At 57.8% G+C, this 26,970-nt stretch overlaps 1 protein-coding gene across 6 annotated transcripts in view; it reads right to left on the bottom strand.

The window, feature by feature from the left end:
* Window positions 1-26,970, bottom strand: part of VAV2 (vav guanine nucleotide exchange factor 2) — a 168,586-nt gene that overhangs the window by 46,693 nt on the left and 94,923 nt on the right. For 4 of the 6 annotated variants that reach the window (XM_072778569.1, XM_072778570.1, XM_072778571.1 and 1 more), the window contains exons 4-6: window positions 17,865-17,933; window positions 2,891-2,993; window positions 346-444 (exon numbers count right to left, since the gene is read on the bottom strand). In XM_072778569.1, the coding sequence (XP_072634670.1) occupies window positions 346-444; window positions 2,891-2,993; window positions 17,865-17,933 (271 nt within the window). Of the gene's footprint in view, window positions 1-345; window positions 445-1,134; window positions 1,150-2,890; window positions 2,994-17,864; window positions 17,934-26,970 lie in introns of all 6 variants that reach the window. The other 2 variants (XM_072778566.1, XM_072778572.1) reach the window with 1 other exon arrangement.

Below are 26,970 nucleotides of genomic sequence, written 5' to 3'. Positions count from 1 at the left end.
GGTACTGCTGTTACCTCAATTTACAGAGTGGGGAGCTGAGGGCAGCAAAAGCCTCAGGGGAGAAGATACACACAAAGCGCTTAACCTAGCGCCCAGCCTGCAGGAGGGAGTATACATAAGGAGCTTAGCCCAGTGCAATCCGGAGCAGATGCCATGCTGATGCCCAGCTTGGGTGAAAAGGAGCCACAAGGACAAGCTCAGGACAGTCCCTGCCACACAGAGGGCCAATGGGTGGGCAGCAGGGCCGGGGGCGAGGATGAGGCCCATGAGGATACTGGCCCGTGTGGGGAGCAAAGGGTGACGGGTGCTTGGCAGCACCAGGAGAGGGTGGAGGCCTACACCCACCTTCTCGATGTCCTCCAGGGTCCGGTAATACTTGGCCTCGGTCTCCTGAATCTCCAGTAAGCAGCAGTTCCTTTTGTCATCCTCAGACATGCCCATTTTCTAAAGGAAGGACATAAGACGTGAGCCAGGCCTGGCTGTGGGGTCACCAGGTGTGACACGGAGGGCCGGAAAGGAGACAGAAGGGGGCCCAAGCCCTTCCCTCCTCTTCTGCAGACGAGGGAACTGAGGCAGGAGTGAGGCACGGAAGCTTCTAGAGTCTGGGCTCCTGCTGCCCTCTTCTGAATTTTACCAGACCGGCGTGGGGCCCTCGGGAGCCAGCGCCTCTGGCGTAGACAGCAGGTGTGGCATGCTTAAAGTGCCTACTATGTGCACAGGGAAAGGCTCTGACCAGCTCTCTGACAACCCATGTCCGCCAACTGAGCGGCCGACCCATCCTCCTCCTCCAAAGAACGCCCTAGGGCCCCGCTGGAGTTCGCTGGGGCCCGGGGTTCCAAAGACACATGCCCGACGGGGCACATTGCCCAGGAGCCAAGGTCAAGAAAGAGGCCCCCCAGGGCTCCTTCCCCAGCCTCTTGTAGCCTGGGTGCAGCTACACTGCTACTCTCGGGCCTCAGCGGGGCATCAGGCGCCCATGATCCCCCGAAAACCATGTACTAATGTGGGGCCTGACAGCATCTCCCTGGGGACAGGGTCCCAGGCTTTTCCCAAGGGATCTGAGAGCTCGCTAAAAGGTGGGGGAAGCTAATGCGGGCAGAATGGACCCCGGGCCTCCCTCCACCTGCCACTTACCTGCATGTACCTGATCTGAAAGCATGGAGGAATAAATCACATAAATCACATGAGCAGCGTCAGCTGGTTACACCGGCTGTGCTTGGGAGGGCAGGGCCACAGCACCCAACGGCCCCAGGATCACATCACAGCCCTCTGTCCACCCACCGAGCACCACCAGCCTGGCTGCGTGGGAAGGGACAGCACCAGGGTCTCCCTTATGTGTGGGCTCTGAGAGTGCCACCTGCCGCCCTCTTCCTTGGGAAAAGTCTCCATCTACCTTCCCCTGAGGCTGTTCAGACAGCTCCAGGCATGACCAGGGAGGAAGTAAAACCAGCTGTTTTATCCCAGAGGACGGGCAGGAGGCAGGAGGCAGGAGGCCCACCCTGCCAGATACACAGGACGGCTTGTGAGCAGCAGCGTGGAGCGTTGTTGGGAGACTGAGCCGGGCAGGGCAGGTGTGAGGTCCCCTGATTCCCCCACGGCCCCCGCAGGGCCTGCAAACAGCCAGGGTGAGCTTCAGGACCAGGGACAGCAGCAGGCCCGGGGGGGGGGGGGGGGACAGCCCACGGTGGGGTCTCAGCAGGCCAGGCACCCTTGGGGCCTCTCGGGGGCGTCTCCAGCCCAGAGGCCAGGGATCCCCCAGACATGTGCACGGGCCCCTTCATCCACTACTCCCACTTCACCTGTGGGTCCTTCAACTTCAAAGGGAGTGAGGTGGCCCCAAACCCGGAAGGACAGCTCCAGGAAGGCGAAGCAGAGGATCTCTGTCGGTGCAACAGCCTGGCCTTCCAGCCCCATTAGTGACCTTCTGGGCAGGATCAGGGGCAGAGCTGCCCCGCTGCAAGGCTGCCCAGGGCAAGGGCAGAATTGGACTTGGGCAGACCCAGGGTTACAGACAGAGACCCCTGGTAACGGTGGGGACCCCTCAGGCCCTTCCAAGCCAAAATGAGAAATGCATTCTGTTCAGAAGAGCAGAGTCTGGGGACTGTGAGCACCACTGCCGTGTTTCTCTGCCTCTGCTGGCATGATGCCGGTGGAGGGCAGGTGCCACCAGAGCGGGAAAGGCCTCTCTGAAAGGCCTCACCGGGGAGCTGTCGTCCCAGCTTTGTTTCTCCACCACCAGCTGATTACTCCCACACTGAAGATAAACACTGAATTCAGCTTTTTGAGAAACTCTTCCCATTTCTTCCATGAAAGCAAAAAGCATCAAAAGCCTCCACCATTGGCAAGTGGCGTCTGGACCGACCCCCAGGAGCGTGGGGACCCGGGTGGCCATGGCCTGCCCCGCCAGGGCCCCCTCCTCCACATTCCAGCCCAACAGGACCCCCACTCTCCGCCCGGCAGCTGCTGGCAATAAACCCACCCAGCAGCGAACTGGTGTCCGAGAGATTATTAGCCAACGCCGGCTCAGAAATAAATATCCTCGCCACATAAAAGACACACAGCTGGCTAATTGAGCCAACGGCAGTCTCCTTACTCTCTGCACAAAGGAGGAAAATGATGCGTGCTCCATGTGTCTGAGCACCCAGGCACTATTTTCAGACTCCCCAAGCAGGAAGGACTTGGAATCCTGCACACCCTCCGGAGAATTCCACATAGCAGCACGTCCAGGAGGGTCTCTCAGGCAGCAGTGTCACAGAGGGCTGGGCCCGTGGACGGAGAAGAAGGGGGACTGGGGTGCAGCCTCTGCAGCTCTCTGTCCCAGGGAGCCACCCTACCCACAGTGGCTCAGATCCTTCGGTGCAGGGGCAGCGCTGCGGGGTAGGGGGCTTACCATGGGCTTCTGCACCTCCACCTTGATGATGTCCTCATAGATGTCGTCCCCCTCATCTTCGCACGGGACACAGTCGTAGATGTCTTCCCCCAGGTCATGCTCGCTGCATGGGAGGGAAGCAGGTCAGGCACATGGAAGGGAGGGCCCAGCACACACAGCCTCGTGGGGAGGAGCGGGGGTCAGGACCACCAGGAGCCCCTGCCCTCGGCCTCTACCTTCTGGCCCACAGAATGGGGATACACCTGCTAGGAGGACCTACTGTGATCACGCCCCAACCTTTCCACCCTTTAGTGAGCACCAGGGACACTTGCCAGGGAGGCCCGGGGTGAGTCACTGCCCAAAAGGGGATTCTCATGCAGCTAGTACAAGAATCTGGGGTGTTGCCCATGGCCACGCCTGTGACCTGGAACCCCAAGTGCTCTTTGTCAGCCCAGGGCATCCCCAGTGCCCACGGCCTGTAGTGCATGTGTCAGGAAGCAGAACTTGTATGTGGACACCCTCCCTACCAGGTGGTAAGGAAGTAGAGTGAGTGGAGAGCGACAGCACTCAAGAACCAGTGCAAGGAAATCACTCACACTTTATACTCCAGCCATCCATGTTTTGGCTGCTGAGCATGCTCTGATTCTACTCTGATAAGCTGTCCCCTCGGCCCTGCCAGACTTGGAGCATAGGACACTTCCTCCAGGAAGCCCTCGGGGGATCCCCAGTCCAGTCTGTGATCAGGACCCCCCCACCACCACCACCGCCAGTGCTCTCATACAAAGTGCATCCATCTTGCTCTATCTCCCATTATTTTGTTAAGTGTCTGTGGATGAGCCTATCTCCTCCTTGGACCAAAATCCAACTTCTCGACCCCTTCTGAGTGCCGTTCCTGACAGACAGCAGCTCAGCAAATGTTTCACGTTAGCAAACGAGCCAATCCAACTACATGCGGCGGGGCCACTCTGTCCGGGGCTGACCAGCTCTTCAGTCTGCTGTGCGGCCCACCCTCAGGGCAAGTTACGCTCAAGGGCCAGCTCGCCCTGGAGGCCCGGGCCATCCCTGCAGGGACGGGGAGCCATAGGTGAGCCAGCTCCCAACTTGATAAGACCCCCATGGCAGCCGATGAGCAGGAAAGGAGAGCCGGTGGCCGCTTTGGGAGCTTTATTTCTTGCCACTGTGGGTGTGAGGAAGCCCAACACTGGCCATCAGACAGAAGCTGGCAGGGTGACCTGTCCCCTAGACCAGCTAACAGACCTGGTGACAGACCCACGAACAGCCGCGCACCCGCTGGTGAGCCCTTCTGTGCTAACGCACCTGAAAACATTTATACTTTTCAACCTGACAAACCCTTGGAGGCAGAGAACCCCGTGGCCGTTTGTGTCCGGACAGCCATCCTGAGGCCTCACACTGTGCCCCGACAGCAACAGAGGCTCCGCTCAGAACCAGTGTGAAGCGCACCCACCACCCCTGAGGCTCATCCCCCCAGGTGGGCTTGGGAAGGTCACGCATGTTGGCACAGATCACCTCCCCTGCCTCTCCAGATGCTGTAGCCAAAGGGGACAGCTTGGGGGACCCTGCCCACCAGGCTACTGGGTCCAGGCCAGCACTAGCAGGGCTCCACTTTGGTGGGTGCCAGCCACCCTAGATTTCTGTCGTGCAGCAGAGCGAGGCTGGTGACAAGGCCACTGTCGAGAATTTTGACAGCGTGGAACCGAGGGCGGACAGGGACACTCCCGGGCTGCTAAATTAGACAGCTCAAAGGCAGCTGAGGCCATCACACTGTCTGGAAACAAACACGGGCTTTGCCCTGATGGGCTTGGGGAGGAGGCGGGGGCCCTGTGACAGTTAAATATCCCAGGAGTTGATAAATAAAAATCACTGAAAGGGGCCTCGAGATCACCCAGTTCAGAGACAGCCAACTGCCAGCACAGGGACCCCCTTCCTCAGCCCATGTTTGAGGGGGACATGCTAACTGATCCCCCGCACCCTGTCCCAGCCCACTCAGAAGGAAGGAACTCGGTGCAGTCCTCCCACCACGCATCAGCCACAACCTGAGCTCGAGATGCAATTTCCTTGCATCCCCAAACGAGCCCTGTGCTCTCCATGGCACAGATGAGAAAGCTGGGGCCCATGGTGCCGCGGACCCAGCCAAGACCTTCTGGATCTTCTAGAGGCCATACTCTTCCCCATCAGGTGGACTGGTCACCACTCCTTTGTTCACTGAGTGGCTGACGATGCATCCCAGGGGCATTCGGAGAAAGTTAAGAGCGGATCTGTGGATGTTGGAGGGACACATGCACCGGCCCCATGATGAGCCCAAAGAAGTGTGATGGCATTTTAATGAGGGAGAGGATGGTGAAGAGTGGGGGGTAGGAAAGCTTCCGGCACAGGCTGGACTTCCTGAAGATGCTCTGAGGCCTAAGTAGATGGCTGGGTCCCAGGAAAGGCGCTCAGGTGTTGGAGATCCTTCTCCCCGTCCCCCTCCCCCTGGCACCACCTGTAAGAGCCAGCACTCACTCACTCATGTGGGCGTACCCCACGCCCGTGCAGGCATACCCCATGTCTACAGAGTACACCCTGTTTTAGGCACAGGTGCAACACCCCACAAAGGTTTTTCAACCGTTTTTTGCTATGGTTTCTAGAGATCACGATGTACCCTCACTGTACCCTTCTGACAAACGGGCACCACTGTGTCACTCACACTGCAGCCCTTTATAGAACATTCTCATCTCCCCTAAAATCTCTTCTCCTTTCAAATCAATCCCCTTCCTCTTTCTCCAGGACCGTGCTTCTGACTATTCTTCCCCCACAGATTAGTTTTTCTTGTTCTGGAACTACATGCACATCAATGGCATCCCACGTCATGGTCACTTTCATGTCACTTCCCTCCCCCTGATGTCACGTCTCTGAGATCCATCCAGGCCACACGTCCATGCCAAGGACCATCGGTGGTATGACCAGCCCACAATCTGTCATCCATTCTCCTTTTGGTGAACGCTTGGGCTGCCTCCAGGTTCTGGTTACCCGGTTGTCCTGGGTTCTCTCCAGCGCTGGTTGGTGTTAATCTTTCCAATTTTAGCCACTGGAAGAGGAACACAGTGAAATATTGCTGCACTCCTATTTTGAATTTCCCCGATGGCTAAAGATGTTGGGGACCTTTCCCTGTCCTTCCAGACATGCGTGTGCATGTTCCTTTGTGAAAAGCCTGTGCAAGACTTTTGTCTGTTTCCAAAAATCAGTTGCCTCTTTCTTGAAAAACAAACAGAACTCTTTATATGTTCTGGACACAAGTTTTGAGTCAGATATGTCTCGTGAATTTTTTCCCCAGTCTCTGGCTTTGGCTGCTTATTTTCTTAATGGCATCTTCTGAAAAACATTCATATTTAATAAAAAAAAACTTTCTTTCTCCGATGGTGTCCTGACTCTGTCCTGGGTCCTAAGAAATCATTGCATCCCATCTAAGAAACCTTTGTTTCCAGGTTCCCAAGGGTGGTCTCCTGTTTTTCCTTCCAAGAGCTGTATAATGTCCATGTTGACGCTCAGGCCTCCGATCCATCTCAGATTTTCGTGCACAGTGCGGGGCAGAGATGGAGATCCATTTCTCTCAGGGATATTCAGGAGTTTCGGGACGACTGCTTGAAAACTTTCTTCTTCCCACTGAATCACTTAAGGTCCCTTTAACCAAAACCAACCGATCACCCAAGGCTGCGTCTACTCTGGATTTTATAATCTTTCCATGAACCTATTCACCTATGCCTGTAGCAACAGCACTCTGTTTTGATTACTTCGGTTTTTTAATAGAAAGTCCTAAAACCAGGTGGTTTAAGCCTCTAGCTTTGTTCTTTTATGAGATTGTTTAGGGCGATTCTAAGGTTCCTTATATTTCTGAAGAAACTTCACAATAATCTTCTCAATTAAAAAAACAAAAAAAACAAAAAAACAAACAAACAAAAAAAACGGTGCTGCTGGGAGACCAGGCACCTTGATGATATCCTCTTCCAATGCATGAACATAGTATATACACAACATCTACTAGGTCTTCTTTCATTTTTCTCCACGATATTTTGTAGTTTTATCACAGAGATTTGGGATTTAGACAGTCCGGGGCCACTATGTTCTTCATTTTTTTCCCCTCTACCATTCTCTCTCCTTCTGGGGTTCCAGCTACACCTGCGTTGGACCCCTTGGCACAGCCCCACGTGTCTGAGGCTCTGTTGGCATTCTCTTTCCCCTTTGTTCCTTCCGCTGAACGACCACTAAGTCCGTGACTCCCTCCTTTGCCATCTGCCATCTTCTATTAAAGTGGATCCAGTGACTGTTCCTCTCAACTATCATGCTTTTCAGTTTTAGCATTTCCACTTGGCCCTCTTTGTAGCATCTATTTCTCTGCTGAGCCTCCCCATCTGTTCATTCATTTGGTGCATCTTTCCTCTAAGTCCCTGACCATGTTTATAAAAGCTGGTAATTGCAGCAGCGGAGTCATCTCCAGGTTGGTTCCTATTGACGTGTGTGTGTGTGTGTGTGTGTGTGTGTGTGAGAGAGAGAGAGAGAGAGAGACTGTGACTTTTTTCTGTTTCGCTGCAAATTTGATGACTTTGTATTGAACACCACACATGATGAATGATAAGTTACAGAAATTCCATTATTTCTATCGAATATGGGTTCTAATAGACCACTACCTTGGTTGGACTCAAACTTCAAACTCTGTTTTCCCAGCAATAAGCAGCAACTGCAATGCTGCTGAATTCAGCCTCTGGATGCTTGGATTTCTTTTTTCTTTTTTTATTTTTAAAGATTTTATTTATTTATTCATGAGAGACACAGGGAGAGGCAGAGACACAGACAGAGGGAAAAGCAGGTGCCTCACAAGGAGCCCGATGTGGGACTCGATCCCAGAATCACGCCCTGAGCCAAAGGCAGACGTTAAACCACTGAGTCACCCACGTGTCCCTGGATGCTGGATCTCTTTTCTTTCTTTTGGTAGAAGCCTTGGGGTCTTTCTTGTGTGTATTAGTTTCACGGCCAGACAGGGATTCAGGTGGAATCTCAGATCTGGGGGTTCCTGCTCTTTGGTCCCTCCCTTCCAGCATTTTCCTCCTAACTTTCAGGCTTCTCCACCAGCCTTTGCTGTCTCTCCTCTGACGCCTCAAGCTGGCAGGAGTGCAGCTTTCTACCTGGAATGGGCAGCGCCCTTGGGCAAAGGCTACAAACTCTCCAATCCCATACCCAAGTGAGCACCCCCTGAAGTACCTGGGCTTCCTCCAGGTCAGAGGAACATGACACAGTCCTTCCCCACTCCCTGTACTCACAGAAGGGATGGGACCACACAGACGGAGACCCTGGGAGTACACCCAAGGTGGTCACCCCAACGCACATCTGCTGCCTCAATCTCAGCCTGTTTCCTTCCTCAAAATCAATAAAGACAAGGAACATTCGTCCATATGGGATCCCTCTTCATGCACCCGTCCCATTCACCTCTTCTGATTGACTCAGGGCCCTGTGGCTAAAAACAGGCAGCCGGAAACACGAGACAAAGAGCTGTGTTCTGGGGTCTTAACTTGCGACAGAAAAATCTAAAAAACGCAGACACTGTCCCTTACGTCTGCTCTGTAAAATGTCTGTTGCCCAAAGCCTGCTGAAGACCAGAGAAGAGGATTGCTGGTCACCTGCCCATGATGGCCTCGGGTCCCCGCTCTGGGGGTCCTCCCCGCATGGTCGCAGACCACTCACACACCCAGGCTATGTTTCTCCTTCTTTCACATATGAAAACGTTCTCCCAAACGTTACTTAATTCAGGCCAATGAGCACTAAGAAACCCAGGTTTGTGCATATTATTTGAAATTACAAAACAGCTGTCCCACAATTTCGCTTCATGCATGTCCCTCCTTATGGAAGAGGGACCGGAATAAAGGCAGCAGCAAAGAAGTGGATTTCTTCTTAGTTAAAACAAAATTAGTGGGGCGCCTGGCTGGCTTGGCCGGAAGAGCATGAGGCTCTTGATCTTGGGGTCATAAGTTCGAGCCTCACGTTACTTAAATAAACTTTGAAAAATATTATGAAAGTAAAACCAAACACGTTTGATGAAATTGGCAGCTAAGATAAAACACCTATCAGATTTGACTGGTTAAATCAACACCTCTCCTAAGACTGATTCTCTGCCAGCAACTTGACCATGGTGTCTGCCCTGTGCTGTGCACCTCACCTTACAGGTGGGGAGACAGGGCAGTGGTCAAGCCTGGGATGCAGATGCTTCTAGAATGCAGTGCTGTCATCTGCATGGGGCAACAAGCTATGGTTCCCAATAGTTCTGACCCTCCGGCCGCCACCAGGGGCGCAGGCATCCCGCGGTCACCTTGCTTTTTTACCAAAGGGATCGTCTCCAAAAGTGAGTTTCCTGAACAGGGTAGGGGGCAGGTGATTCGTCTTAAGCATCTGTTAAAACAGATGAGAGTATGTCATGACCAGCTGGGCCCAGTTGCACCTGACGGCTGTGGCTGTTGGACTGGAGGAAAAAGAAACGACGGATATGTTTGGGGAGGGGGGCATGAGGCCCATCACATGTGGACTGTCCAGGAGTGCAGCACACTGACCAGGATGGAGATCCACCTGTGGGAGGATCCTGGCCTCTGGTCTCCGGTGACTCAAGCCTCCTGTTGTGTCCACCTGTGAGCCAGCACCCAGATCCGGGGCCTGCACACAGTCCTGTGGAGGGGGGCTCCCACTGGGGCCTGGCCCACAGGACCCAGCCCCAGCCCAACTTCCCACAGTGGTGCAGAATCCGACAGTGCCTTCTGTATCAGCAGAGATAATTCCATGATGCTCCATGTAGCTTTTGTGTTAGGTGGGCCTGATGACACTGATTCTTGGCCAGTCAGTCCCTTGGGCCAACACAGACTCCTGTGCAGCTTCTAACTTACCAGAGGCTACACTTCACAGAAACCCCAAGGTCCGTGCCACACTGCAGCTGCACGCTAACAGCCCTTGTCAAGACTGGACGAGAAATGTCAGGTCCCCTGACACTACTCAGGGGCACACCGGGTCGCCAGTGCCAGGAACTTGGCTGGCAAGTCCCCCTGTCCCGAGGGGAAGCAGGCAGGCGAGTCTGAGATGGAGCCTCAGCCCTGCCAGCGTCTGGCTCTGTCACTCTGGGCAGGAGGACCTGAGTCTATTTCCCCATCTGTGAAGGAGAAATAACCCCAACCTCCTGGTCAGGTCGCTGGAAGGGCCAGCCACAGGGAAAATGACCAGCACAGCATACAGCAGGTGCTCAGTAAGTGGCGGCGGTCAGCCACCCCCGAGGGAGGGGAGGTTCTGCGGGATGATATTTAGCACAGGGACCGGCACTCAATCAATAAATAAAACATCATCGGCATTAAGCACGTTCAGATTTTCAAACACATGAGCCTGGAAGTCCAGAGGCCGGGTGTCAGCGCCGACAGGGCTCACAGGGCTCAGAGATGGCTCTTCCCTGTCCCACCACCCGCAAGCAAGCTCAGGGACGGTGCAAACTGGGCAGGTAGGGGGAGATCCGGACCAGATGGGAAAGGGCAGGTGAGTGGCCAGGCCCAGGGCCAGACCCACGCCCCACAGACACCCCCTAGGTTCTCCTCCTCCAATGGGAGTGGCCCTGGCCCCCTCAGCCCCCACTCGCTGCTCTGCTAGGGGTTGGGGGGCACTGATCTGCCCTCCCCCTCACCCTCCGGATCATCTTCTCGCTCCTGCTGTTATCCAGTAGACAGCTGCGCTGACAGATGCTAAATCCCGACCATTATTTTCGTCCCCACAATGGCCCGCTGCCCCCCCCCCCCCCAGAGGCAGATACCCGCCTCCCCTCCCACTTCAGGCCCTGGGGCCTGGCCCCGGAAGCCTGGCCTGCCTGCTCTGATTTTGTTACAGAAAGTCAGCTGCTCCGAGAGGCCGGCGCCCCCCGCCGCCACTTCAGGAAAATCAAAGAAAGGCGAGCGAGGTGCCTGCTTTCAGCCTCGGGCACACCCATGTCCTCTGTGGACAGAAACCATCCCGACCGATGTCACAGATGTGAGCGCTGGCCCCGGGCTGCTGGGCCTGAAGCTGGGACGCGGGACTCCAAGGCGCTGTGAACTTGCTACTTGGAAACCAAATCAGACGTTTGCTGACCTCGATCCATGCCAAGCAGCAGAGGGGTGCCCTGGTGGGCCAGAAGCAGCCAGTTGTGGGCCACTCTTCCTACAGCGGGGCCCAGACAGGGCAACAGAGTCCCCCAAGGTTGCCAAGCCATGTGGGAGTACACAGAGACCAGACCATGGCCACCAGACTCCCAGAGGGAGCCCTGTGTGCCTGGCGCTGTGCTCCCTACTAGAACTCTCTTTTCCTGGGGTGCTTTCTAAGCAGCACAAGAGCATCCACAAACCCCTGGGCTGGGTCATCAAGGTAAGGTCCAGAGGGATGTCCTGGGCCACAGCAGCACATGGCTCAGCCCCTACACCATCATGTGAACTGTGCTGTGTGACCACAGGCAAGTCACTGGTCCTCTCTGAGCCTTTATCTCAACTGTGGAATGGGGGCAGGGCCACAGTTCCACAGTGGCCATGTCGTGAAGGCTGAGACGATAGGGCCAAAACCCCAGCACAGGGTCTGGCACTTGGGGGACATCAGCTTGGGTCCTCAGAACCTCCCTGCGACCACCGTGGGGCATGTCCCCTGTGCCAGGGAGCAGGGCTCAGGTCAAGCAGCCTGAAATAGGAGCTAAGTTCTTCAGTATTTCTTAAGCACCACTGCACATGAAGGAAACAATGTTATAAGTCTTGGGGACACCTGGATGGCTCAGGTTGTGATCCCCAGGTCTCCGGATCGAGTCCCGCATTGGGCTCTCTGCATGGAGCCTGCTTCTCCCTCTGCCTGTGTCTCTGCTTCTCTCTGTGTCTCTCATAAATAAATAAATAAAACCTTTTCTAAATGAATGAATGAATGGCCAATTCTTCATACTCCTAACATCCCAGGAAAGTGGACAGTGTGCTTCAGAGACGCCCTTAGCAGCCACAAGGTGAACCTCCCCTGGCCGAGCCCAGCTGGTCCCTGCTTCCTTCTGGGACCAAGGAGACTATACACATCTTAACCTCCCCCCACAGGGCTCCCCCACCCTGTAGACTCTGTTAAATCAGGCCACAGAATCACTGTGACCACCTGGGTCCGGACCCAGGTCCCATCAGGTATTAAAAATAAAAATTTGGGCGGCGGGGCAGCCCGGTGGGGCTCAGCGGTTTAGCGCCGCTGTCAGTCCAGGGCCTGATCCTGGAGATCCAGGATCAAGTCCCACCCACATCAGGCTCCCTGCATAGAGCCTGCTTCTCCCTCTGCCTGTGTCTCTGCCTCTCTCTCTCTCTCTTCGTGTCTCTCATAAATAAATAAAATCTTAAAAGAAAATAATTTTTAAAAAAATTGGGGCAGCCCGGGTGGCTCAGTGGTTTAGTGCCTACCTTAGGCCCAGGTCATGATCCTGGAGACCTGGGATTGAGTCCCATGTCGGGCTCCCTGCATGGAGACTGCTTCTCCCTCTGCCTGTGTCTCTGCCTCTCTCTCTCTGTCTCTCTCTGTCTCTCATGAATAAATAAATAAAATCTTTTAAAAAATAAAAATAAGTAAATGAACAAAAATTCACCCAAGTCTCTGCTCTATCTGCTGGCCTGCGAGCACCTGAGTATTCAGCAGGGCAGGGTGGCAATGGGGCATCTGCTCTGCATTTGTTCCTAAGGGCCCCTCGTGCAGACACTAGGGCAGAGAATGAACCACCCAAGGTCAGGGTTTTAAGGTCACCTCAGTCCCAGGCCAGCCAGGGCAGCACAGGCCCACGGACCAAGGGGCCGAGATGTGCCAGGAGGGCAGAGTGTGGGGTGCAGAGTGCTGGGCAGCCAGTCCCACCGGCCGTGGCCAGCTGTCTCCACAACCAGAATGAGAGGAAGATAGCAGGGGCCTGAGTACCAGGGCAGGGTTTAGACAGACTGCCCTAGGCCCGGCCTGTCCTGCAGCCAGCTCTGCAAGGCCAGGGGCCATCAGGCAGCTTGTCCGGATCATAGGGACAGGAGAGAGAGGCCAGGCTCCAGTGCTGACTGCCCCACCACCGGACCACAGATGCAGACAGGGTGACTTTGGGGGCAGGACCGCAAACCCCGAATTCCCCGAATTCCCAACAGAGGCACAGCTGAGAGCCAGACTCTCCTGGGACCCTGGCCGAATATAAGGCAGTAACCAGTCCAGACAGGGTGAGGGAAAGTTCCTCTAAATCACACTTTGGCAAATCTTATGCTCCTGCAAAGTGCACTTTCAGCAACATCTCCCGGAAGCCCTCCCAGTCTCCTGGTCTGTCAGGGTCTGACCCCTGTGGATGCCCCCCCTGGATAGGGGGTCCAGGGCAGGTGGCCTGCTGACTCACACAAACCCAGTTCAGATCAAAGCTCCACCCCTCTGTGGCTGTGTGCAGGCACCCCAGCCTCTCAGAGCCAGTCTCCAGTCCAAAGGTGGGGCCCGGGACCCACCTGCAGGGTTCCTCGTGGGAACAACCGTGTGTGCTCGACAGGGCTGGCTTCAGGCCCTCCGTCCGGTGGGTCACGTCCAGGCTGCACCTCCCAGGGCCCACATGAGGATGGAAAAACCATCCACAGGGTTTGGGGCACCATGTGCTGCCAAGGACACCCCAGCTGGGGACTGCACAGGACTGGAAGGAATTTGGCCACCCTGCTTGCTGTACAAATGGAGCCTGGAGGGCCAGATGAGCAGCTCGGCTGCAGGGAAGCTGGCCCTTCCTAGAGGGCTGTGCCCGGCTGTCACCACTTTCATAGCCCAGAGCCAGGGCCCTGGAGCCATAAGACCACAGAGCAAGGGGACAGCTGCACGCGAGCAGGGCTCCCCAGACCTGCACCCGCTACCGCCTTCCTCCACCAGAACCCTCCCTGCCATGGGCCTAAGGACAGCGGCCTCCCAGGCTGGCCAAGGAGGGCATCCACTGATGCCTCCTCTCTGGGGGGCTTTCCTTTCACCTTCTTCAGGCTGCAGGGCTGGTGGTATCCTCTAGGGGGGTTGAGGAGGGACTGCCTGCCCGACATGGTTACAGGCTGTTGTTTGTTTCTGCATCGTCTGATTCCAAACTTGTCCCCTTTGGAAAAGCAATCTTTGGGGACGAACAGCAGACGTCCTAAAGCCGCCCCTCCCAACCCAACATGAACGGCCCCACACATGCAGGCGTGTGCGAAACACTGAACCTTCACATGAGTGGCTGGAACATCTCTGAAATCGGGGACAGTTTTTGAACAAGCTTTCTTTGAGGCTGGGAGAGACAGATGGGCAAGGATGGCAGGGTGGGGATAGGCTGTCCCTTGGATGAGGGTCCCAGGCGAGTGCGGCCATTGTTCCCCATTCCCTGCCTGTGGGGACCCCATAGTAGACCACCACTCCGCCCCTGTGCACCCCGCCTCCCTCCCCAGGGACAAGAAAGACACCCCCCCCACCTTGCTGCAAGAAGACGTCCTTGTGCCCTTGAAGGAGCGTCGACTTGGGACACTCCCTCTACATTTTATGCATCTTAAAAAATTATCCCAATGACTCTAACATGACACATTTAAAGCTGTGAAGTCATTTTATGATTCAATAAAGCATGCAGCTATACATTTATGGATAAATTATATCCCCTGCCGTGCCACAATCACATTTGTTTAAGCCCGAAAATCATTCCGACTCCCGAGGAAGTGACGGGAGACGTAAGCAGCAGGCTTCTCAATCATAAAGCTGTGGATCCTTCAAGCTTGAAGGGACCCACATGCCATCAGCTACTGCTTTCATTTCAGAGGCAGGGACATGGGCCCCATGAAGGACCCGGCGGTGCCCCGAGGAGGATAGAACATCGCCTTTTCCGCTGCTCAGCTTTGAATAAGCAGGCACTTGCCTGCGTGCCTGGAGTGAGTGGCATTGTGTCACCCGGACAATCGAAGCCCCTTGAGAAATGTTAGGAGCGAAGCCAGAGCTCAGGTCATGAAGCCCCAGGGTCATTCAGGTGCATGTACAGCAGAGAAGCAGCCTGAGGCCACATGCCTGTGGTCTCTCTGAGCTCTTGTCCCACGAGCTCCAGGTGACCCCCCAAGACAGGAGCCTCCATGTGTGGGGGCATCGTGGCCTCCCCTCACAGCTGGGGACCAGGCACCTGCCACACAGCTCTGCCCTTCACGGCCTGCCACCTCTCCCTGCCTCCTACCCCCAGCAGGGGTGGCTGAGCAGAGCTGGGGTGCCCTGAAACTATGACCCCTGCAAAGCCCCCTGTCCTAATTTGCGGCAAGAACCCCCTCCATATGCTCCTGATTGCAAAGCAAAGGAAATGTGTAGGCTCCAAATCCCAAAGGTACTGTGTCCAAATGCCCGGAGAAGACCGCCCCCAGAGCACGACCCCCAACACTGCTGCAGACACACACAGAGGGGGCTGGTGAGAGAGAGCCGAATGCCTCTCCTCCCAGCTCCGCGGTCAGTGACAGTGCCCCGGGAGCTTGAAATAGGCCATTTAAGTGGCAATATCTCGTGTTAATTTTTTCAACCAGCTGCTCTATTATTTGATTATACATTATTCAGTGATCTCCAAAGTGAGCTTAGAGCACTTGAGAACATAATGTTAGTCCAGCAACATCCATTCAAACGTGGGAAGGGCTCCCCCATGAGCTCCTAGAACCACGTCCTGGATCCGAGACCCATGCTGCCCACACTGGTGCCACCAGCCACGTGTGGCTGTGAGCTCACAAACATGAGTGTGGCCAGGTGAACTAAGCTGTGCCCATCAAACTAAAAAAAATTTTAAGATTTTTTGTTTAATTATTCATGAGAGAGAGAGAGGCAGAGACACAGGCAGAGGGAGAAGCAGGCTCCCTGCAGGGAGCCTGCTGTGGGACTCAATCCCAGGACCCCGGGATCACGCCCTGAGCTGAAGGCAGACGCTCAACCGCTGAGCTGTCCAGGCGTCCCTGAGCTGTGCTGTCAACATCAAACATGCACCAGACCAGACTTTGTGCCACAGAGAAGGCAAGCCGCTGGGTTAATGACTGGTCATGCTGGCTTACACACAGAACCAGGCAATATTCTGGATATAACATAATATAATAATTTGCATATAATTTTCAGTTAAATAAAAACACATTATACAACTAGTTTCCCCTACTTCTGTTTCTACTAGAAAATCTACAACTGCACATGCGGCTTGCGCTCTAGTTCTCCTGGACAGCACTGCCACAGCCCTTTGGGAACTGGGTGGAAAGCCATGATCTTGGTGAAACAGGCGGAGGGGAACCACCATCCTCGCCCGAGGGCTCATGGAGCGCCCAGTGGGTACTATGCCCCCGATGATATCACTGATGGTCTTCCCGAAGCAGTGTTATGCATAGGGAAACCAAGGCAGAGGTGGTATAACATGCCAAAGACCATGAAAGTAGGAGGTGACACGTCCCAGGCTCCCAGTACATCCGACGGGACAGCTGTGCTGCGTGGGACACAAGACGGGGCGGCAGCAGAATGGGTGGATTCTCCTGCACGGCCGACACAGCTGCTCTTGGTGGCCCAGAAGGGGTCATACACTGTGGAGCCGCGTCCTGTGGGCTGAGGCTGCAGGGCTCTCAGTAGCCAGCTGGGGACACGGGGGACGTGAAGGCTCTGGATGCCCGCAGTAAGAACCATCTCTCTGAAGCTGGTTCAAAAGGGCCCCTCATGGGAGACCCACATGATCCCATGCTCCTGGGGTCCTAGGAGGCGGCAGGTGGGCCTCACTCTCCCTGACGTTCCCAGTTCCTGACCCTGAGCCAACGCACAGAAGGTGCTCAGTGCTGAGTCGGCAACGGAACAACTGACCGGATCGCAGTGTCCACGGCAGCACGTGCACATGGCCATCCCTCACCGGAGCCCCGAGGACACACCAGCTTCCCTGCCGGGGAGCCCCATGTCCAACAGCCTCACAGCCACTAAGCATCCGAGGTCCAGGCAGCTGCTGGCAGGACCCTTCAGAAGCACAAGTTGATCATTGCTTCAGACATCTGGTCAAGGGCCGAAGGCAAAGAATCAGCCGGCTCCCCTGGAAATGTCACTGCTGGCTCCCTGTCACGGCCTGGTGTCCAGTCCGTACCCCAGCTCCCACCTCTTACTGGGTCCCACTCCTGATCTGTGCTGCAAGGTGAAGAGGAGAGGGCCGGGGAAGCCCTCCTGGGAGCAGCAGCCATCTCACTGCAACAAAGCTGTGTCTGCCGTCAAACAGGAATGAGGGGTCCAGGCAGCAGAAAGCTGGGACAGGTGGGGGGGCCAGGTCAGGAGCCCCCAGGAACCACCCCAGGCCCTGGCCAAGCTCGTTGCTTCTCGGGCCTCCTCACCTGCAGGAAGCGGGCACCCTGCCTCCTCCACCCTTCCACCCCTCCTCAGGGAAGCTGCCCGGGCCCTTCTCTGAGCAGCAGCTGGGTGATCTTACCCCAGGCCACAGCGGACCCCACAGGGCCAGACCTGCCCCTTCAGGAAGAGCCACTGCCCCAGGCTTCTCTTGGGTTCCTGGGGGCTCTGAGCCTGGGAGCGTGAGGACGGAATGGCGGAGTCCTCAGAGACAGAGCGACACCAGTCTAGGGCCACGGAGAAGGTGGGAGATGCCCGCTGTGGCTTTGGGCGGCCTGGTCTCCGCCCCTCGCCTGCCCCCTCAGGCCATGAGATAGCCCGGAACCCACAGACCACCTTTGCTTGTGGCCCACACTCCAGGGGCCCAGCTTCTCAAAACCCCAGCTCTCCCCGCCCCAGCAAAAGCTGGAGAACCTTCCAGAACATGAAGGGAGGCTTGTCCGTTTGAGTTCTCTGTCTCTTTCTGTCGGGCCTGGTGGAGGCCACGCCACCACCAACCATGGAGAGGCCCCAGGCAGGACGGCAAGGTGGCTGTACCCACAGTGGGGCTGCGACTCTCCCATCCCCCGTCCCCATCCCTGTCCACGTCCCCACCCGGGTCCCATCGCTTCCTTACTCCGCCAGCTCCTCCAGGCTGCGGTAGACATCGTCGTCATTCTCGGCGGTCTCCTCCGAGGGAAAGGGCCTGTGGAGAGAGGACAGTGGCGTGAGCAGGTCTCCTCAGTGCCCCAGGGCCGTGCAATTGCCAGCTTCCGCCTGTCTCGTGTAAGCTGCCCGCACGGCAGAACCAGCAGGTAAAGCGTCTAGGGTGAGGGTGGCCCAGCTTAGCCTTGGGACACTGGAGGTCACCTCCGTAGGCACCACCACCTGCCCCCGGCCCTGCTGCCCACGAGGGAACTGGGCCAGGGACAGCAGGAAGCTTTCGCCAGTGTGATAGTCCTGCCTCTGCACTTCAGGGGGCCCCCCAGCCCCTGCCACATTCCTCTCCCTCAGCCTTGTGCCTGAGGAGCCATCCACACATCTCTCCTGCCATCTGTCCCACGCCACCTCCTCTCTGGCCCCTGAAACTGCATCCGCCTCCCAACAAAACCACTCCTGACAAGGACGAGTGATCTTCGCTCTGTCCAATCCTAAGGCTGATTTCATACACAGTGGACACCTGCAGAGGGGCGAGGGACAGAGTTCCTGGGGGTGACGGGGGTGCGGCTTGGGCAGCAGGACAGGGCAAGGGGCACTCAGGTCAGGCGGAAGCACTTCTCCTTGCAGGCCTTGTCAGGGCCTCTCACGTTCACATTGTATTGAGACTGACCAGCTGGCTTCCCTGGACTCAAGGATCTTTATTTTCCAATCCCATGGTTCCGTATTCGGGGGTGCCCAGGGTCCCCGCCAATGCTGTCAGTCCCAAAGTGCATCTAGGACAGAAGGGGGGCGATGGGTCAGGAAGCTCCCCTGCTGGGCTCAGGGGGACAGAGCCCTCAGTGTCCTCAGACCAAGTGTCCACCTGGGTGGCTCAGAATGTGCTTTTATCCTGACAATCCCTCTCCAGGGGGATGAGCCCCCTGGAGAATGGAACTGCGAGCCCAGTTCATTTTTGTCACAGCCAAAGACAGATGATGTCAGATGGCAGGGGCCAGAGTGGGGGGAGGGCACCCCTGGCTGTGGGGGACTGACCCCCAAGATGAGACAGGAATGCAGGGTGCCATGGCCCATCCACACTGCCCCCGGTCCCCTGCCCCACCCTGGCCCCCAAGACCTAGCTGCCCCCAAGATTTAGTTAACCCCCGGCCACGTGGGAAGATCTGATAATGTGCTCAGCCTGGGGCTATGTTCTCCCAGCACAGAGCCTGGCACCAGAAAGGCACGGACAGACAGACAAATGGGTGGGACAGATGGATGGCTGTCTGGGAGGACAGGAGGGACATGGCCTGATTTGTGGGCTGATGGACCGGGAATGAGACGTGAGGGGAGGAGGGGAAGAGAAGCTAGGACATCGGGTGGGCTGCAGGGTGGATGGGCAGACAGACAGATGGACGTCAGACAGTCTCAAGCAGTTTTTCCACCTTCTCCCAAAACAACAATACACATCAGCCCCAAAGCAGAGCCAGGAAAGCATCTTCAAGGAGAGCTTCTGAGCAACCACATAGAGGTATTCAAGTCACCCAGTTTGACACCGGGTCCCCAGTGTGCACAGAGGGCGCCGCACGGGGCGATGTTCCCACTTTACCTTAAAGCCAGAGAGGACCTAGATCAGGGGTGACTGTGGTCACGCTGCGGCCAGGACTGGCTGACCATCCACACCCCCATCCCCCTGCATCTACCCCCAGCCCCCCACCCCGTGCTGCATCTACTCCCCTGCACCTCCCCCAACCCCTGCCCCCCGTATCTGCTCCCAGCACCTACCCCTATCCCCTACCCCATGCTGCATTTACCCCCTTGGACCCCCAGCACCTACCCCCATCCCCCGCCCCCCATATCTGCCCCCAGCACCTACCCCTATCCCCCCACCCCGTGCTGCATCTACCCCCCCAGCACCTACCTCCCACTCCCCTGTCCTCCTCCCTGCCCTCCCCCCACCCCGACAAGACATCCTGACCTGAACAATGTCAACCAGCTGCTCTTTAGGAGGAGAGGACAAGAAGGAAGCCCCACAGAACAGTCTGCGCAGAAATGACCGCGGGTTAAACCCCAGAGCGGGTCCCCTGGGCCTCCCTCGCAGCAGGATGGGCTCCTCCTGTCCCATCAGACCCTTCCTGAGCATGCACTTCCTTGTCCCCAGCTTCTGGGAAGCCAACTTTCCCACTCGGACCACCTCGGAAACGACGGGGACACCAGGGCCGGAAGCAGAACAGCGTCAGGCTGTGTCCACTCCGCCCGCCCAGCTCCCCAGCACCCCTCCTCCCGGAGGCAGTGAGTGCAGGTCATGCCGCTGCTCCCCAGGAGCACCCTCAGTCTCCCCTCCCCCACCAGGACAACCTCAGCATCCAGCAGCTGGAACTGCCCCCTCTTTCCGCCCCGGCTCGATCCCCCCACACCCTGGAAATCGAGTACTGGCCAGAAGCCAAAACAGAGATCCCACGACCTCTGTCACCTTCATTTTACAGGAGGCCTTGTGAGGAGAGCGAACAACTGAGATCCGGGTTCGAATCCAGCCTCACCATGTGGCCCTGAGCAGGGTATGCTCCCCCCCACCTCAGTTTCCCCAACTGTAGAATATCGGTAGTCACTTGAGATGAAACAAGGTAACACAGTGCACCTCTGAGTCCTTCTACCCAGCGAGTGTCCCCCACATGACAGCTGGGTCGCCCTCCATCCCTCTGAGTGGCCCACCCCCAGAGCCCCTGACCGGTCCAGAATGCAGACACAGGCTGTCCCCGAGGTCCCCACAGCCTCTTGAACAACAGCTCCAGGTGCCGACTCCTGGAGACAGGGGACCACGGGGTCGGCACCATCCCTGGGTCCTCCAACCCACCCCACAGACTCGATGCCTCAAGGAGTGTCCCCCAGACCCAGAAGTCCACACTCCGGAAGGTGAGAACGCTTCCCGGTCAGGGCTTGGCCCCGACGTGGGTATTCAGGATCACCCAGCACCATCCCGGGACCTAGGCTTCCGCGTTCATTCTCCTACATTCTGCAGGCCTTCAGATGAATGGGATCCAGGAGGGTCTGGGACACATCTGACTTCATCCTTCACCTCAAGTGTTCAAGAAGAAAGCAAATTCCGACTCACAGAATAGAATGCTCCATGCAAGTGACCTCTGAAGCCCATGTCCACCTGCATGGTCGCGAGTGTTTCTGGTCCTCCCTGGCCGCCCTGGTGTGCTCCAGGGACAGGTGAGGGCCAGCACCCTGGGTTCCCATGCTGGAGGGTGAGGCCAGCCCAAGGCCCCCAGCGAGCAGACTGGGCCCCACAAGCCTGGGGGTACCTAAGCACCCGGCACTGCCTGCAGGGGACAACCGCCATCCAGTATGCCTGGGACCAGGGAATGTCCCGGAACATGGGAATTTCAGTGCTGGCCACCTAGTCCCAAATGTGGGAGACCAAAGTGCTTCCATATCCAGCACTGGCCCTACCCTACGTGGGCAGCTCACGTCTCTGGCCAGGCCTCAGTTTCCTATTCTGAAACTGGCCTCAGAATGGGGTGCAGTGGGGCTGTGGGAGGGCCTGGCACCAGGTCGCCATCAGGGTCAGCTTCATCTCCCCAGGTGAGCCCAGGTGAGCCCAGGGGCTGGTGGGAAGGAAGTGGCCAGCGTGGAGGGGGCGTAGTGGACAGGGCAGGGGGCAACACCCCCTTTGGCACCAGCTGGCCAGGGTACCCGCAGCCCCACAAACTTGAAAGGCCCAACAAGAAGTGCAGCCTGGGGGCGATCCCTGGGTGGCTCAGCGGTTTAGTGCCTGCCTTCCGCCAGGGGCGTGATTCTGGAGTCCCAGGATCGAGTCCCACAGTGGGTTCCCTGCATGGAGCCTGCTTCTCCTTCTGCCTATGTCTCTGCCTCTGTCTCTCATGAATGAATAAATAAAATCTTTAAGGAGAGAAAAAAAAAGAAGTGCAGCCTGGAGGACCTGACAGGCCCGTTTAATTATTGAGAGAGTCACCTGGGTGCCGCCTGCTAATTGGCTGGGAGACCTTGAAGCACCAGGGTTTCCTTATTAAAAACAGCTCTCCTACTAACAGCCCTGACTGTCAAAACAAGCCGACGGATCTCGTTTCTCTTCTCAGCCCGTCACCCCACCCAGTGTGGAGAGGCCATCGCATCAGGGGGCAGCGCCGGCTGGTGTACCCCACCCACGCCCACACCCGGCTCAGGCTACATACACCTAGTGTTGGAGAAGAGGGCGATCCACGCTCCGCATGAAGGCCACACACGGCCGGAGGGTGCAGGGTGCAGGAGGAAAGGCTCCAGGCAGGTGGGCAGTCCTGGCCTGGGGAAATCAGGAGGGCTTCACAGGAGGTGGCCGGGGAGCGGACATGGAGAGCAAGGTCTGACGGAGGGCAGAGTTCCAGCCTCGAATCAGATAGGGGTCGGAGTTGGCCAGAGTTTCCAAAGGATCTGAGCCCCCAGCCTCAGTTAACTCATCTGTAAAATGATGGGGATTAAACCCCCTGCCGCACAGGCATTTTGTGGGATGACAGGAGATGCCGTGTGGGCATGGTTCCCACGCGTCCTGGCACCCAAGGTGGTGGAGGCCAGGGGTGATGGTGGATGTGGTCGTGAGTAAGGGCTGGAGGACTGACGCAGCCCGGTCGGACGAACAACATGCCTGCGCGCTCGGGGATGTGCTGGCTCAGTGTGGCTGGGGCTGCAGCCAAGGAGCAGTGACAAGTGGGCCAGCCTGGTACTGACCACCAGGAGCCTTTGTCTGTTTGTTTTTTAAAGGTTTATTTATTTTGGAGAAAGAGCGGGTGGGGGAGGTGGTGGTCTGGGTGGGTGAGGGGCAGGGGCAGAGGCAGAGGGACAGTCCCAAGCAGACTCCATGCTGAGCGCAGAGCCCAACATAGGGCTCCATCCCAGGACCCAGAGATCACAACCTGAACCAAAACCAGAGTCGGACACGTAACCAAGCGAGCCCCCCAGGCGCCGCATTACATCCAGGGTCTTAAACCAAAGTCAGCACAGAGACAGGAGGGTCTCGGTGCCTCCGTGTGGTGCGGGCTTGGATAGGGGGACACAGAGTGAAGCCACAGCTGGTGGAGGCAGGCCCAGCCACCGTGCAGGCCAGGGGGGAGGCGGGGGGGGGCCAAGGGGGGAGGCAGGGGCCAGCAGGGAGGTGTGGCAAGTCCTCTCCCACTTCCCCAGAGAGGAAGCCCAAGTGACCCTCCAAATTCCAGCCAGGCAGCTTCTGCCCTTGCTTCCAAACCCCCCCATCCCCCTGGTGGAGGAAGGCGCTGTGAGCTGGGGGTGGAGAGGGAATACTGGGTGCTGCCTGGGGCCGCACAGAGGGAGGAGCCTGGAGCTGCCCCACCACTTCTCAGCAGCCACAAAGCTCAACGTATTTGTGACTTTCCGGTGCACTTCTGGGAAGGCAGCAGCTAGGAGCGGAAAGGCCAGGGGTCAGGGGGCCGGTTCTCCGCGAGGAGCAGGGCCCAGCCCCCGCGGCTGCTCCTGGTCAGTCCCTCCCCAGCACGGGGGAGGCAGGAAATCCCCGAAGCCTGCACAGCCCTGCCTGCCCTGCCATGGCCACCAGGGAGCCCGCCTGGCCCAGCAGGGAAGGGGTCCCAACGCCAAGGCCTCTGTGCATCATCCCCATTTCTGCCAACAGAAAACCAAGGCACGCTCTCCACGTGGAAAGTTTCCAAACTGGGTACTGAGGGGCCAGAGCTCCCAAATGTTCTCTGACCTTGGACCTAGGGAATGGTGCCCAAGCTTGGACACGCTGGGCAGGGAGAGGCACGTGAGGCTGAGAGAGGAGGCACCGCAGTGCAGGACGGAAGGATGACAGGCCGATTGCCGAGGAGCAAGCGGGCCGGTGGGTGGGGGTGGTTAGTGGAAGGCTCCAAAGCCCGTCAGCCTCCTGGACCTAAGGTAGATCCACTCCCTACCCCAATGGTGTCTTTGCAGCACCAAATGGCTCCCACCAGGGCAGCTAGGGGCGCAGACTGAAATTCACAGCTGCGGAACACTCTGGAAGCTGCTGCAAACAGACGCTGTTCCCTCTTCTCCTTTCCCAAGTCCATGGCTAGCAGCTCCTGGAAATGCCCCTTCTGGGACCAGGGCAGGCCTGTAATGGGGCTCGAGCCTCCCGATCCCCTCTGCTCCCGATTGCACGGCCCAGCGGCTTGTCTGAGCCACACCAGTGGTAGCGGGGGCGGGGGTGGTGGGGGTAGTGGGGGAACGTTCACTGGCCTAGCCGAGTGTCAAATTCACGCGGCTGACACGGAGAACAGGCTGGTGGGCCAGCAGAGCAGATCTTCTCAGGAAATACACAAGAGCTGGGAGACTAGATGGGGAACCGCTGAAGGGCTGTGTGATCTCAGGCAAGGCCCCTCCCCTCTCTGAGTCATCATGCTCTCATCTCCGAGAACAAACCATGGGGGTGGGGGTGCACTGGGTGACACAGAGCTGGAGGCACCCTTGTGCCCCCCACTTCCTGCTCATCTCCTGGGAAATGTCAGCTGAGTACCCCAAATCACCGTGTCCTAAGAAGGCCTCTGCGGGCCCCCAGAGCCAGAGACCCTGCCTTTGGAGACCTCCCACGATGGAGAGGCCAAACCTGGCCTGCCCATGACTGCCCTGCTGCATGGCCTGCATCACTCATCCATCATGTGGTTCTTTCTGGCGAGACAGGTTGCACTCCAGGGGGACGTCAGCTTCCCAGAGAGCTCCGGCCACCCCTTCATCACAGAACCTGCTGCCCAGAGGCAGGGTCGGCCCCGAGGCAGCCTGGTCAAGCCTCCACCTGCTGGCCAGGGGTCTGGGGTGCAGTGAGGGCACACACCCTCCTGGATGAAACCCCCCATTCACAAACGAGGGGCCCAGGGAGCCTTGGGAGGAGGACAGGGCATCCTCAAGTGACAGCTGCCCGTGAGATGGGTGCTACCATCTCCTCAGATAAGGACAGCACAGCCCAGGGAAGCGAAGACAGCTGGCCAAGAAGACCAGCCAGGAAGGGGCAGGGCTGGGCTCGCAACCAGGCCGGCCCCCAAAAGCAGAAGAAACCCGGGTGGGAGCAAGCCCGCAGCCCCCACATGTGTCCAGACATCTGGCCACGGCGTGGGCAGCAGCCCCAGGGCCTGGGCGTCATCCCTGTACCCAGCCACCTCCTGCTGTCACTCCCCCTCCCCCGGGGACCCCCGCCCCCTGTGGCCCCACCCCAGGGCTCCCCTCATACTCAGAGAGGCACAGAGAACCCCTGCCCATCCCTCTCCCCGTGGTCTCCTCCACTGTCCCTGGCCCCTCTCCGTCCCACAGGACTCCACATGCATTACCTCCCAGAGCCTCTCCTGCCCCAGACCTGTCGCTGCTCAACCTTGGGGGTCAGCAGAATCACACATTGCCTCCTCTGCAAAGGTGCCCCAACCAAGGCAACTGGGGGCCCCCTACCCTGTCCCTCTGTTGCCCCCACCCTCGGACTCGTCCCCCTAGGGCCTGGACCTCTGAGGGCAGCACACATGGGGGATAGGTCAGGCCGGGGGGAGCTCCGTGCTGCAGTGTCCCCAGGAGAGGGCTGCCCTGGGCCCAGGCAAGGACAAGGATGAACAACAGCACCCCCACCGCACATCGCGGGGTGGGCCATGGTCCCTGCAGGGTAGAACCGGGCCTTGCCCTTCTGGGGGGCGCCAGCCCTGGGTCTGGAGGTGGCCCTGGGTGGGGGGCTGGGCATGGGCCAGTGTGCCAGGAGGGCCACCTCCCAGCTTGGAGCCTTTAGGGCCAAAAGCCCAGCCAACTCCCAGCTCTAGTGCCACTGCGCTGCCCTCCTGGGAGGGGCCCTGGCTGGACACCATCCCATCCAAACCCTGCACCAGGCCTGTCAGCCAGACTCCCATACGGCAGTGATGTCCAGGGCTCTGGGGGTGCTCGAGGAGCCAAGGGACCAAGACAGGAGTTCACCAAACAGCAGAAGATGCAGCCTTCCGCAGATACCAACCCCACTGGGGACCAGAGACAAAGCCAGCCAGGTGTCTCTGCCCCACGCAGCTCGGCATGGGGGAGGGCCTGAGCCCCTAGTGCCAGGTCAGGGTGGGCACCTGTCCAGGTCTCCCAGCAGTAACCCCCAAGTGGGAACGGAGCCTCCACTGCTCCAGGGGCAGCCCTGCCAGGCAGGAAGGCTGGAAGGGCCGAAACACTCAGCCTGGTGTTGAGTCAGTGCCAGACCCAGGACCCGGGCCCCCAGTTCCCCACTGGCTCCCATCCGAGGGCCGTGGGGTGGAGCCCAGCATTACCACTGACTGGCCAGGAGACCAGGGCTAGGGGTGCCCCCTTGGGAACTCCAGGTCCTCCTCTGCAAAGTGGGGCCAAAAGCCCTGGCCCCCCAGTGGAGGCCGGCATGCAGAGCGCTAACCCACAGGAGGCTGCGATGCAGGGGGAGGGCACCAGAACAGGGTCACTACCCAGGACCCAGGGCCACAGGCCACAACCTGCCACATCAGAGGACAGCGAGAGGACACAGCGAGTCCCCAGAGTCAACCTGACCAATTCTCTGGATTAAAGCTTCAAGACAACAAAGACGAGACAGAGCCAGGCATGGGATTTACTAAAACTAACTTGATAGGGAGCCAGCGGGTGGTGAGCGCGGGGTCAGGGCCGGGCTGTGAGTCTCCTCATGCCCTGTGAGCCGGAAGGTTCTAGTTCCAGGGTTGGCAGGCAGGCTCAGGAGTATTCAAAACAATCAAAAGTTCAATAAATGAATGAAAATAGAAGAGGAGGAGGTTGGGACACTGAGGGACTAGGAAGGTCAAGGAGAGACAGTGCCAAGACCCCTCTCTCCTGTGTGAGGAGGGCAGGTGAGGGTGACACGGTGGGCTCCCAGCCCTGCTCAGCTCTGCCACTCCCTCGGCACATGACCTCCAGCAAATCACTCAGCCTCTGGACTTCAGTGTCCTCCTCCGGGGCACAGAGGGAGTTCCCCCTCCCCTGGACAAGCAGCTCGACAGGCTGGGTTCATGACATCGAGCATCCCAGCTTCATTGATGAGCCCAAGACTGCAGGGGCCAGCACACAGGCTGCCGTGTCCACTTCCCCGCTGCAACGGCCACTCTGTTCCAGCAGAAGGCTGGGGACAGGTG

This window comes from Canis lupus, chromosome 16 (assembly GCF_048164855.1).
Source record: "Canis lupus baileyi chromosome 16, mCanLup2.hap1, whole genome shotgun sequence".
In the NCBI taxonomy this organism is placed as follows: Eukaryota; Metazoa; Chordata; class Mammalia; order Carnivora; family Canidae; genus Canis; species Canis lupus.
This window is presented reverse-complemented; position numbering and strand designations above follow the sequence as displayed.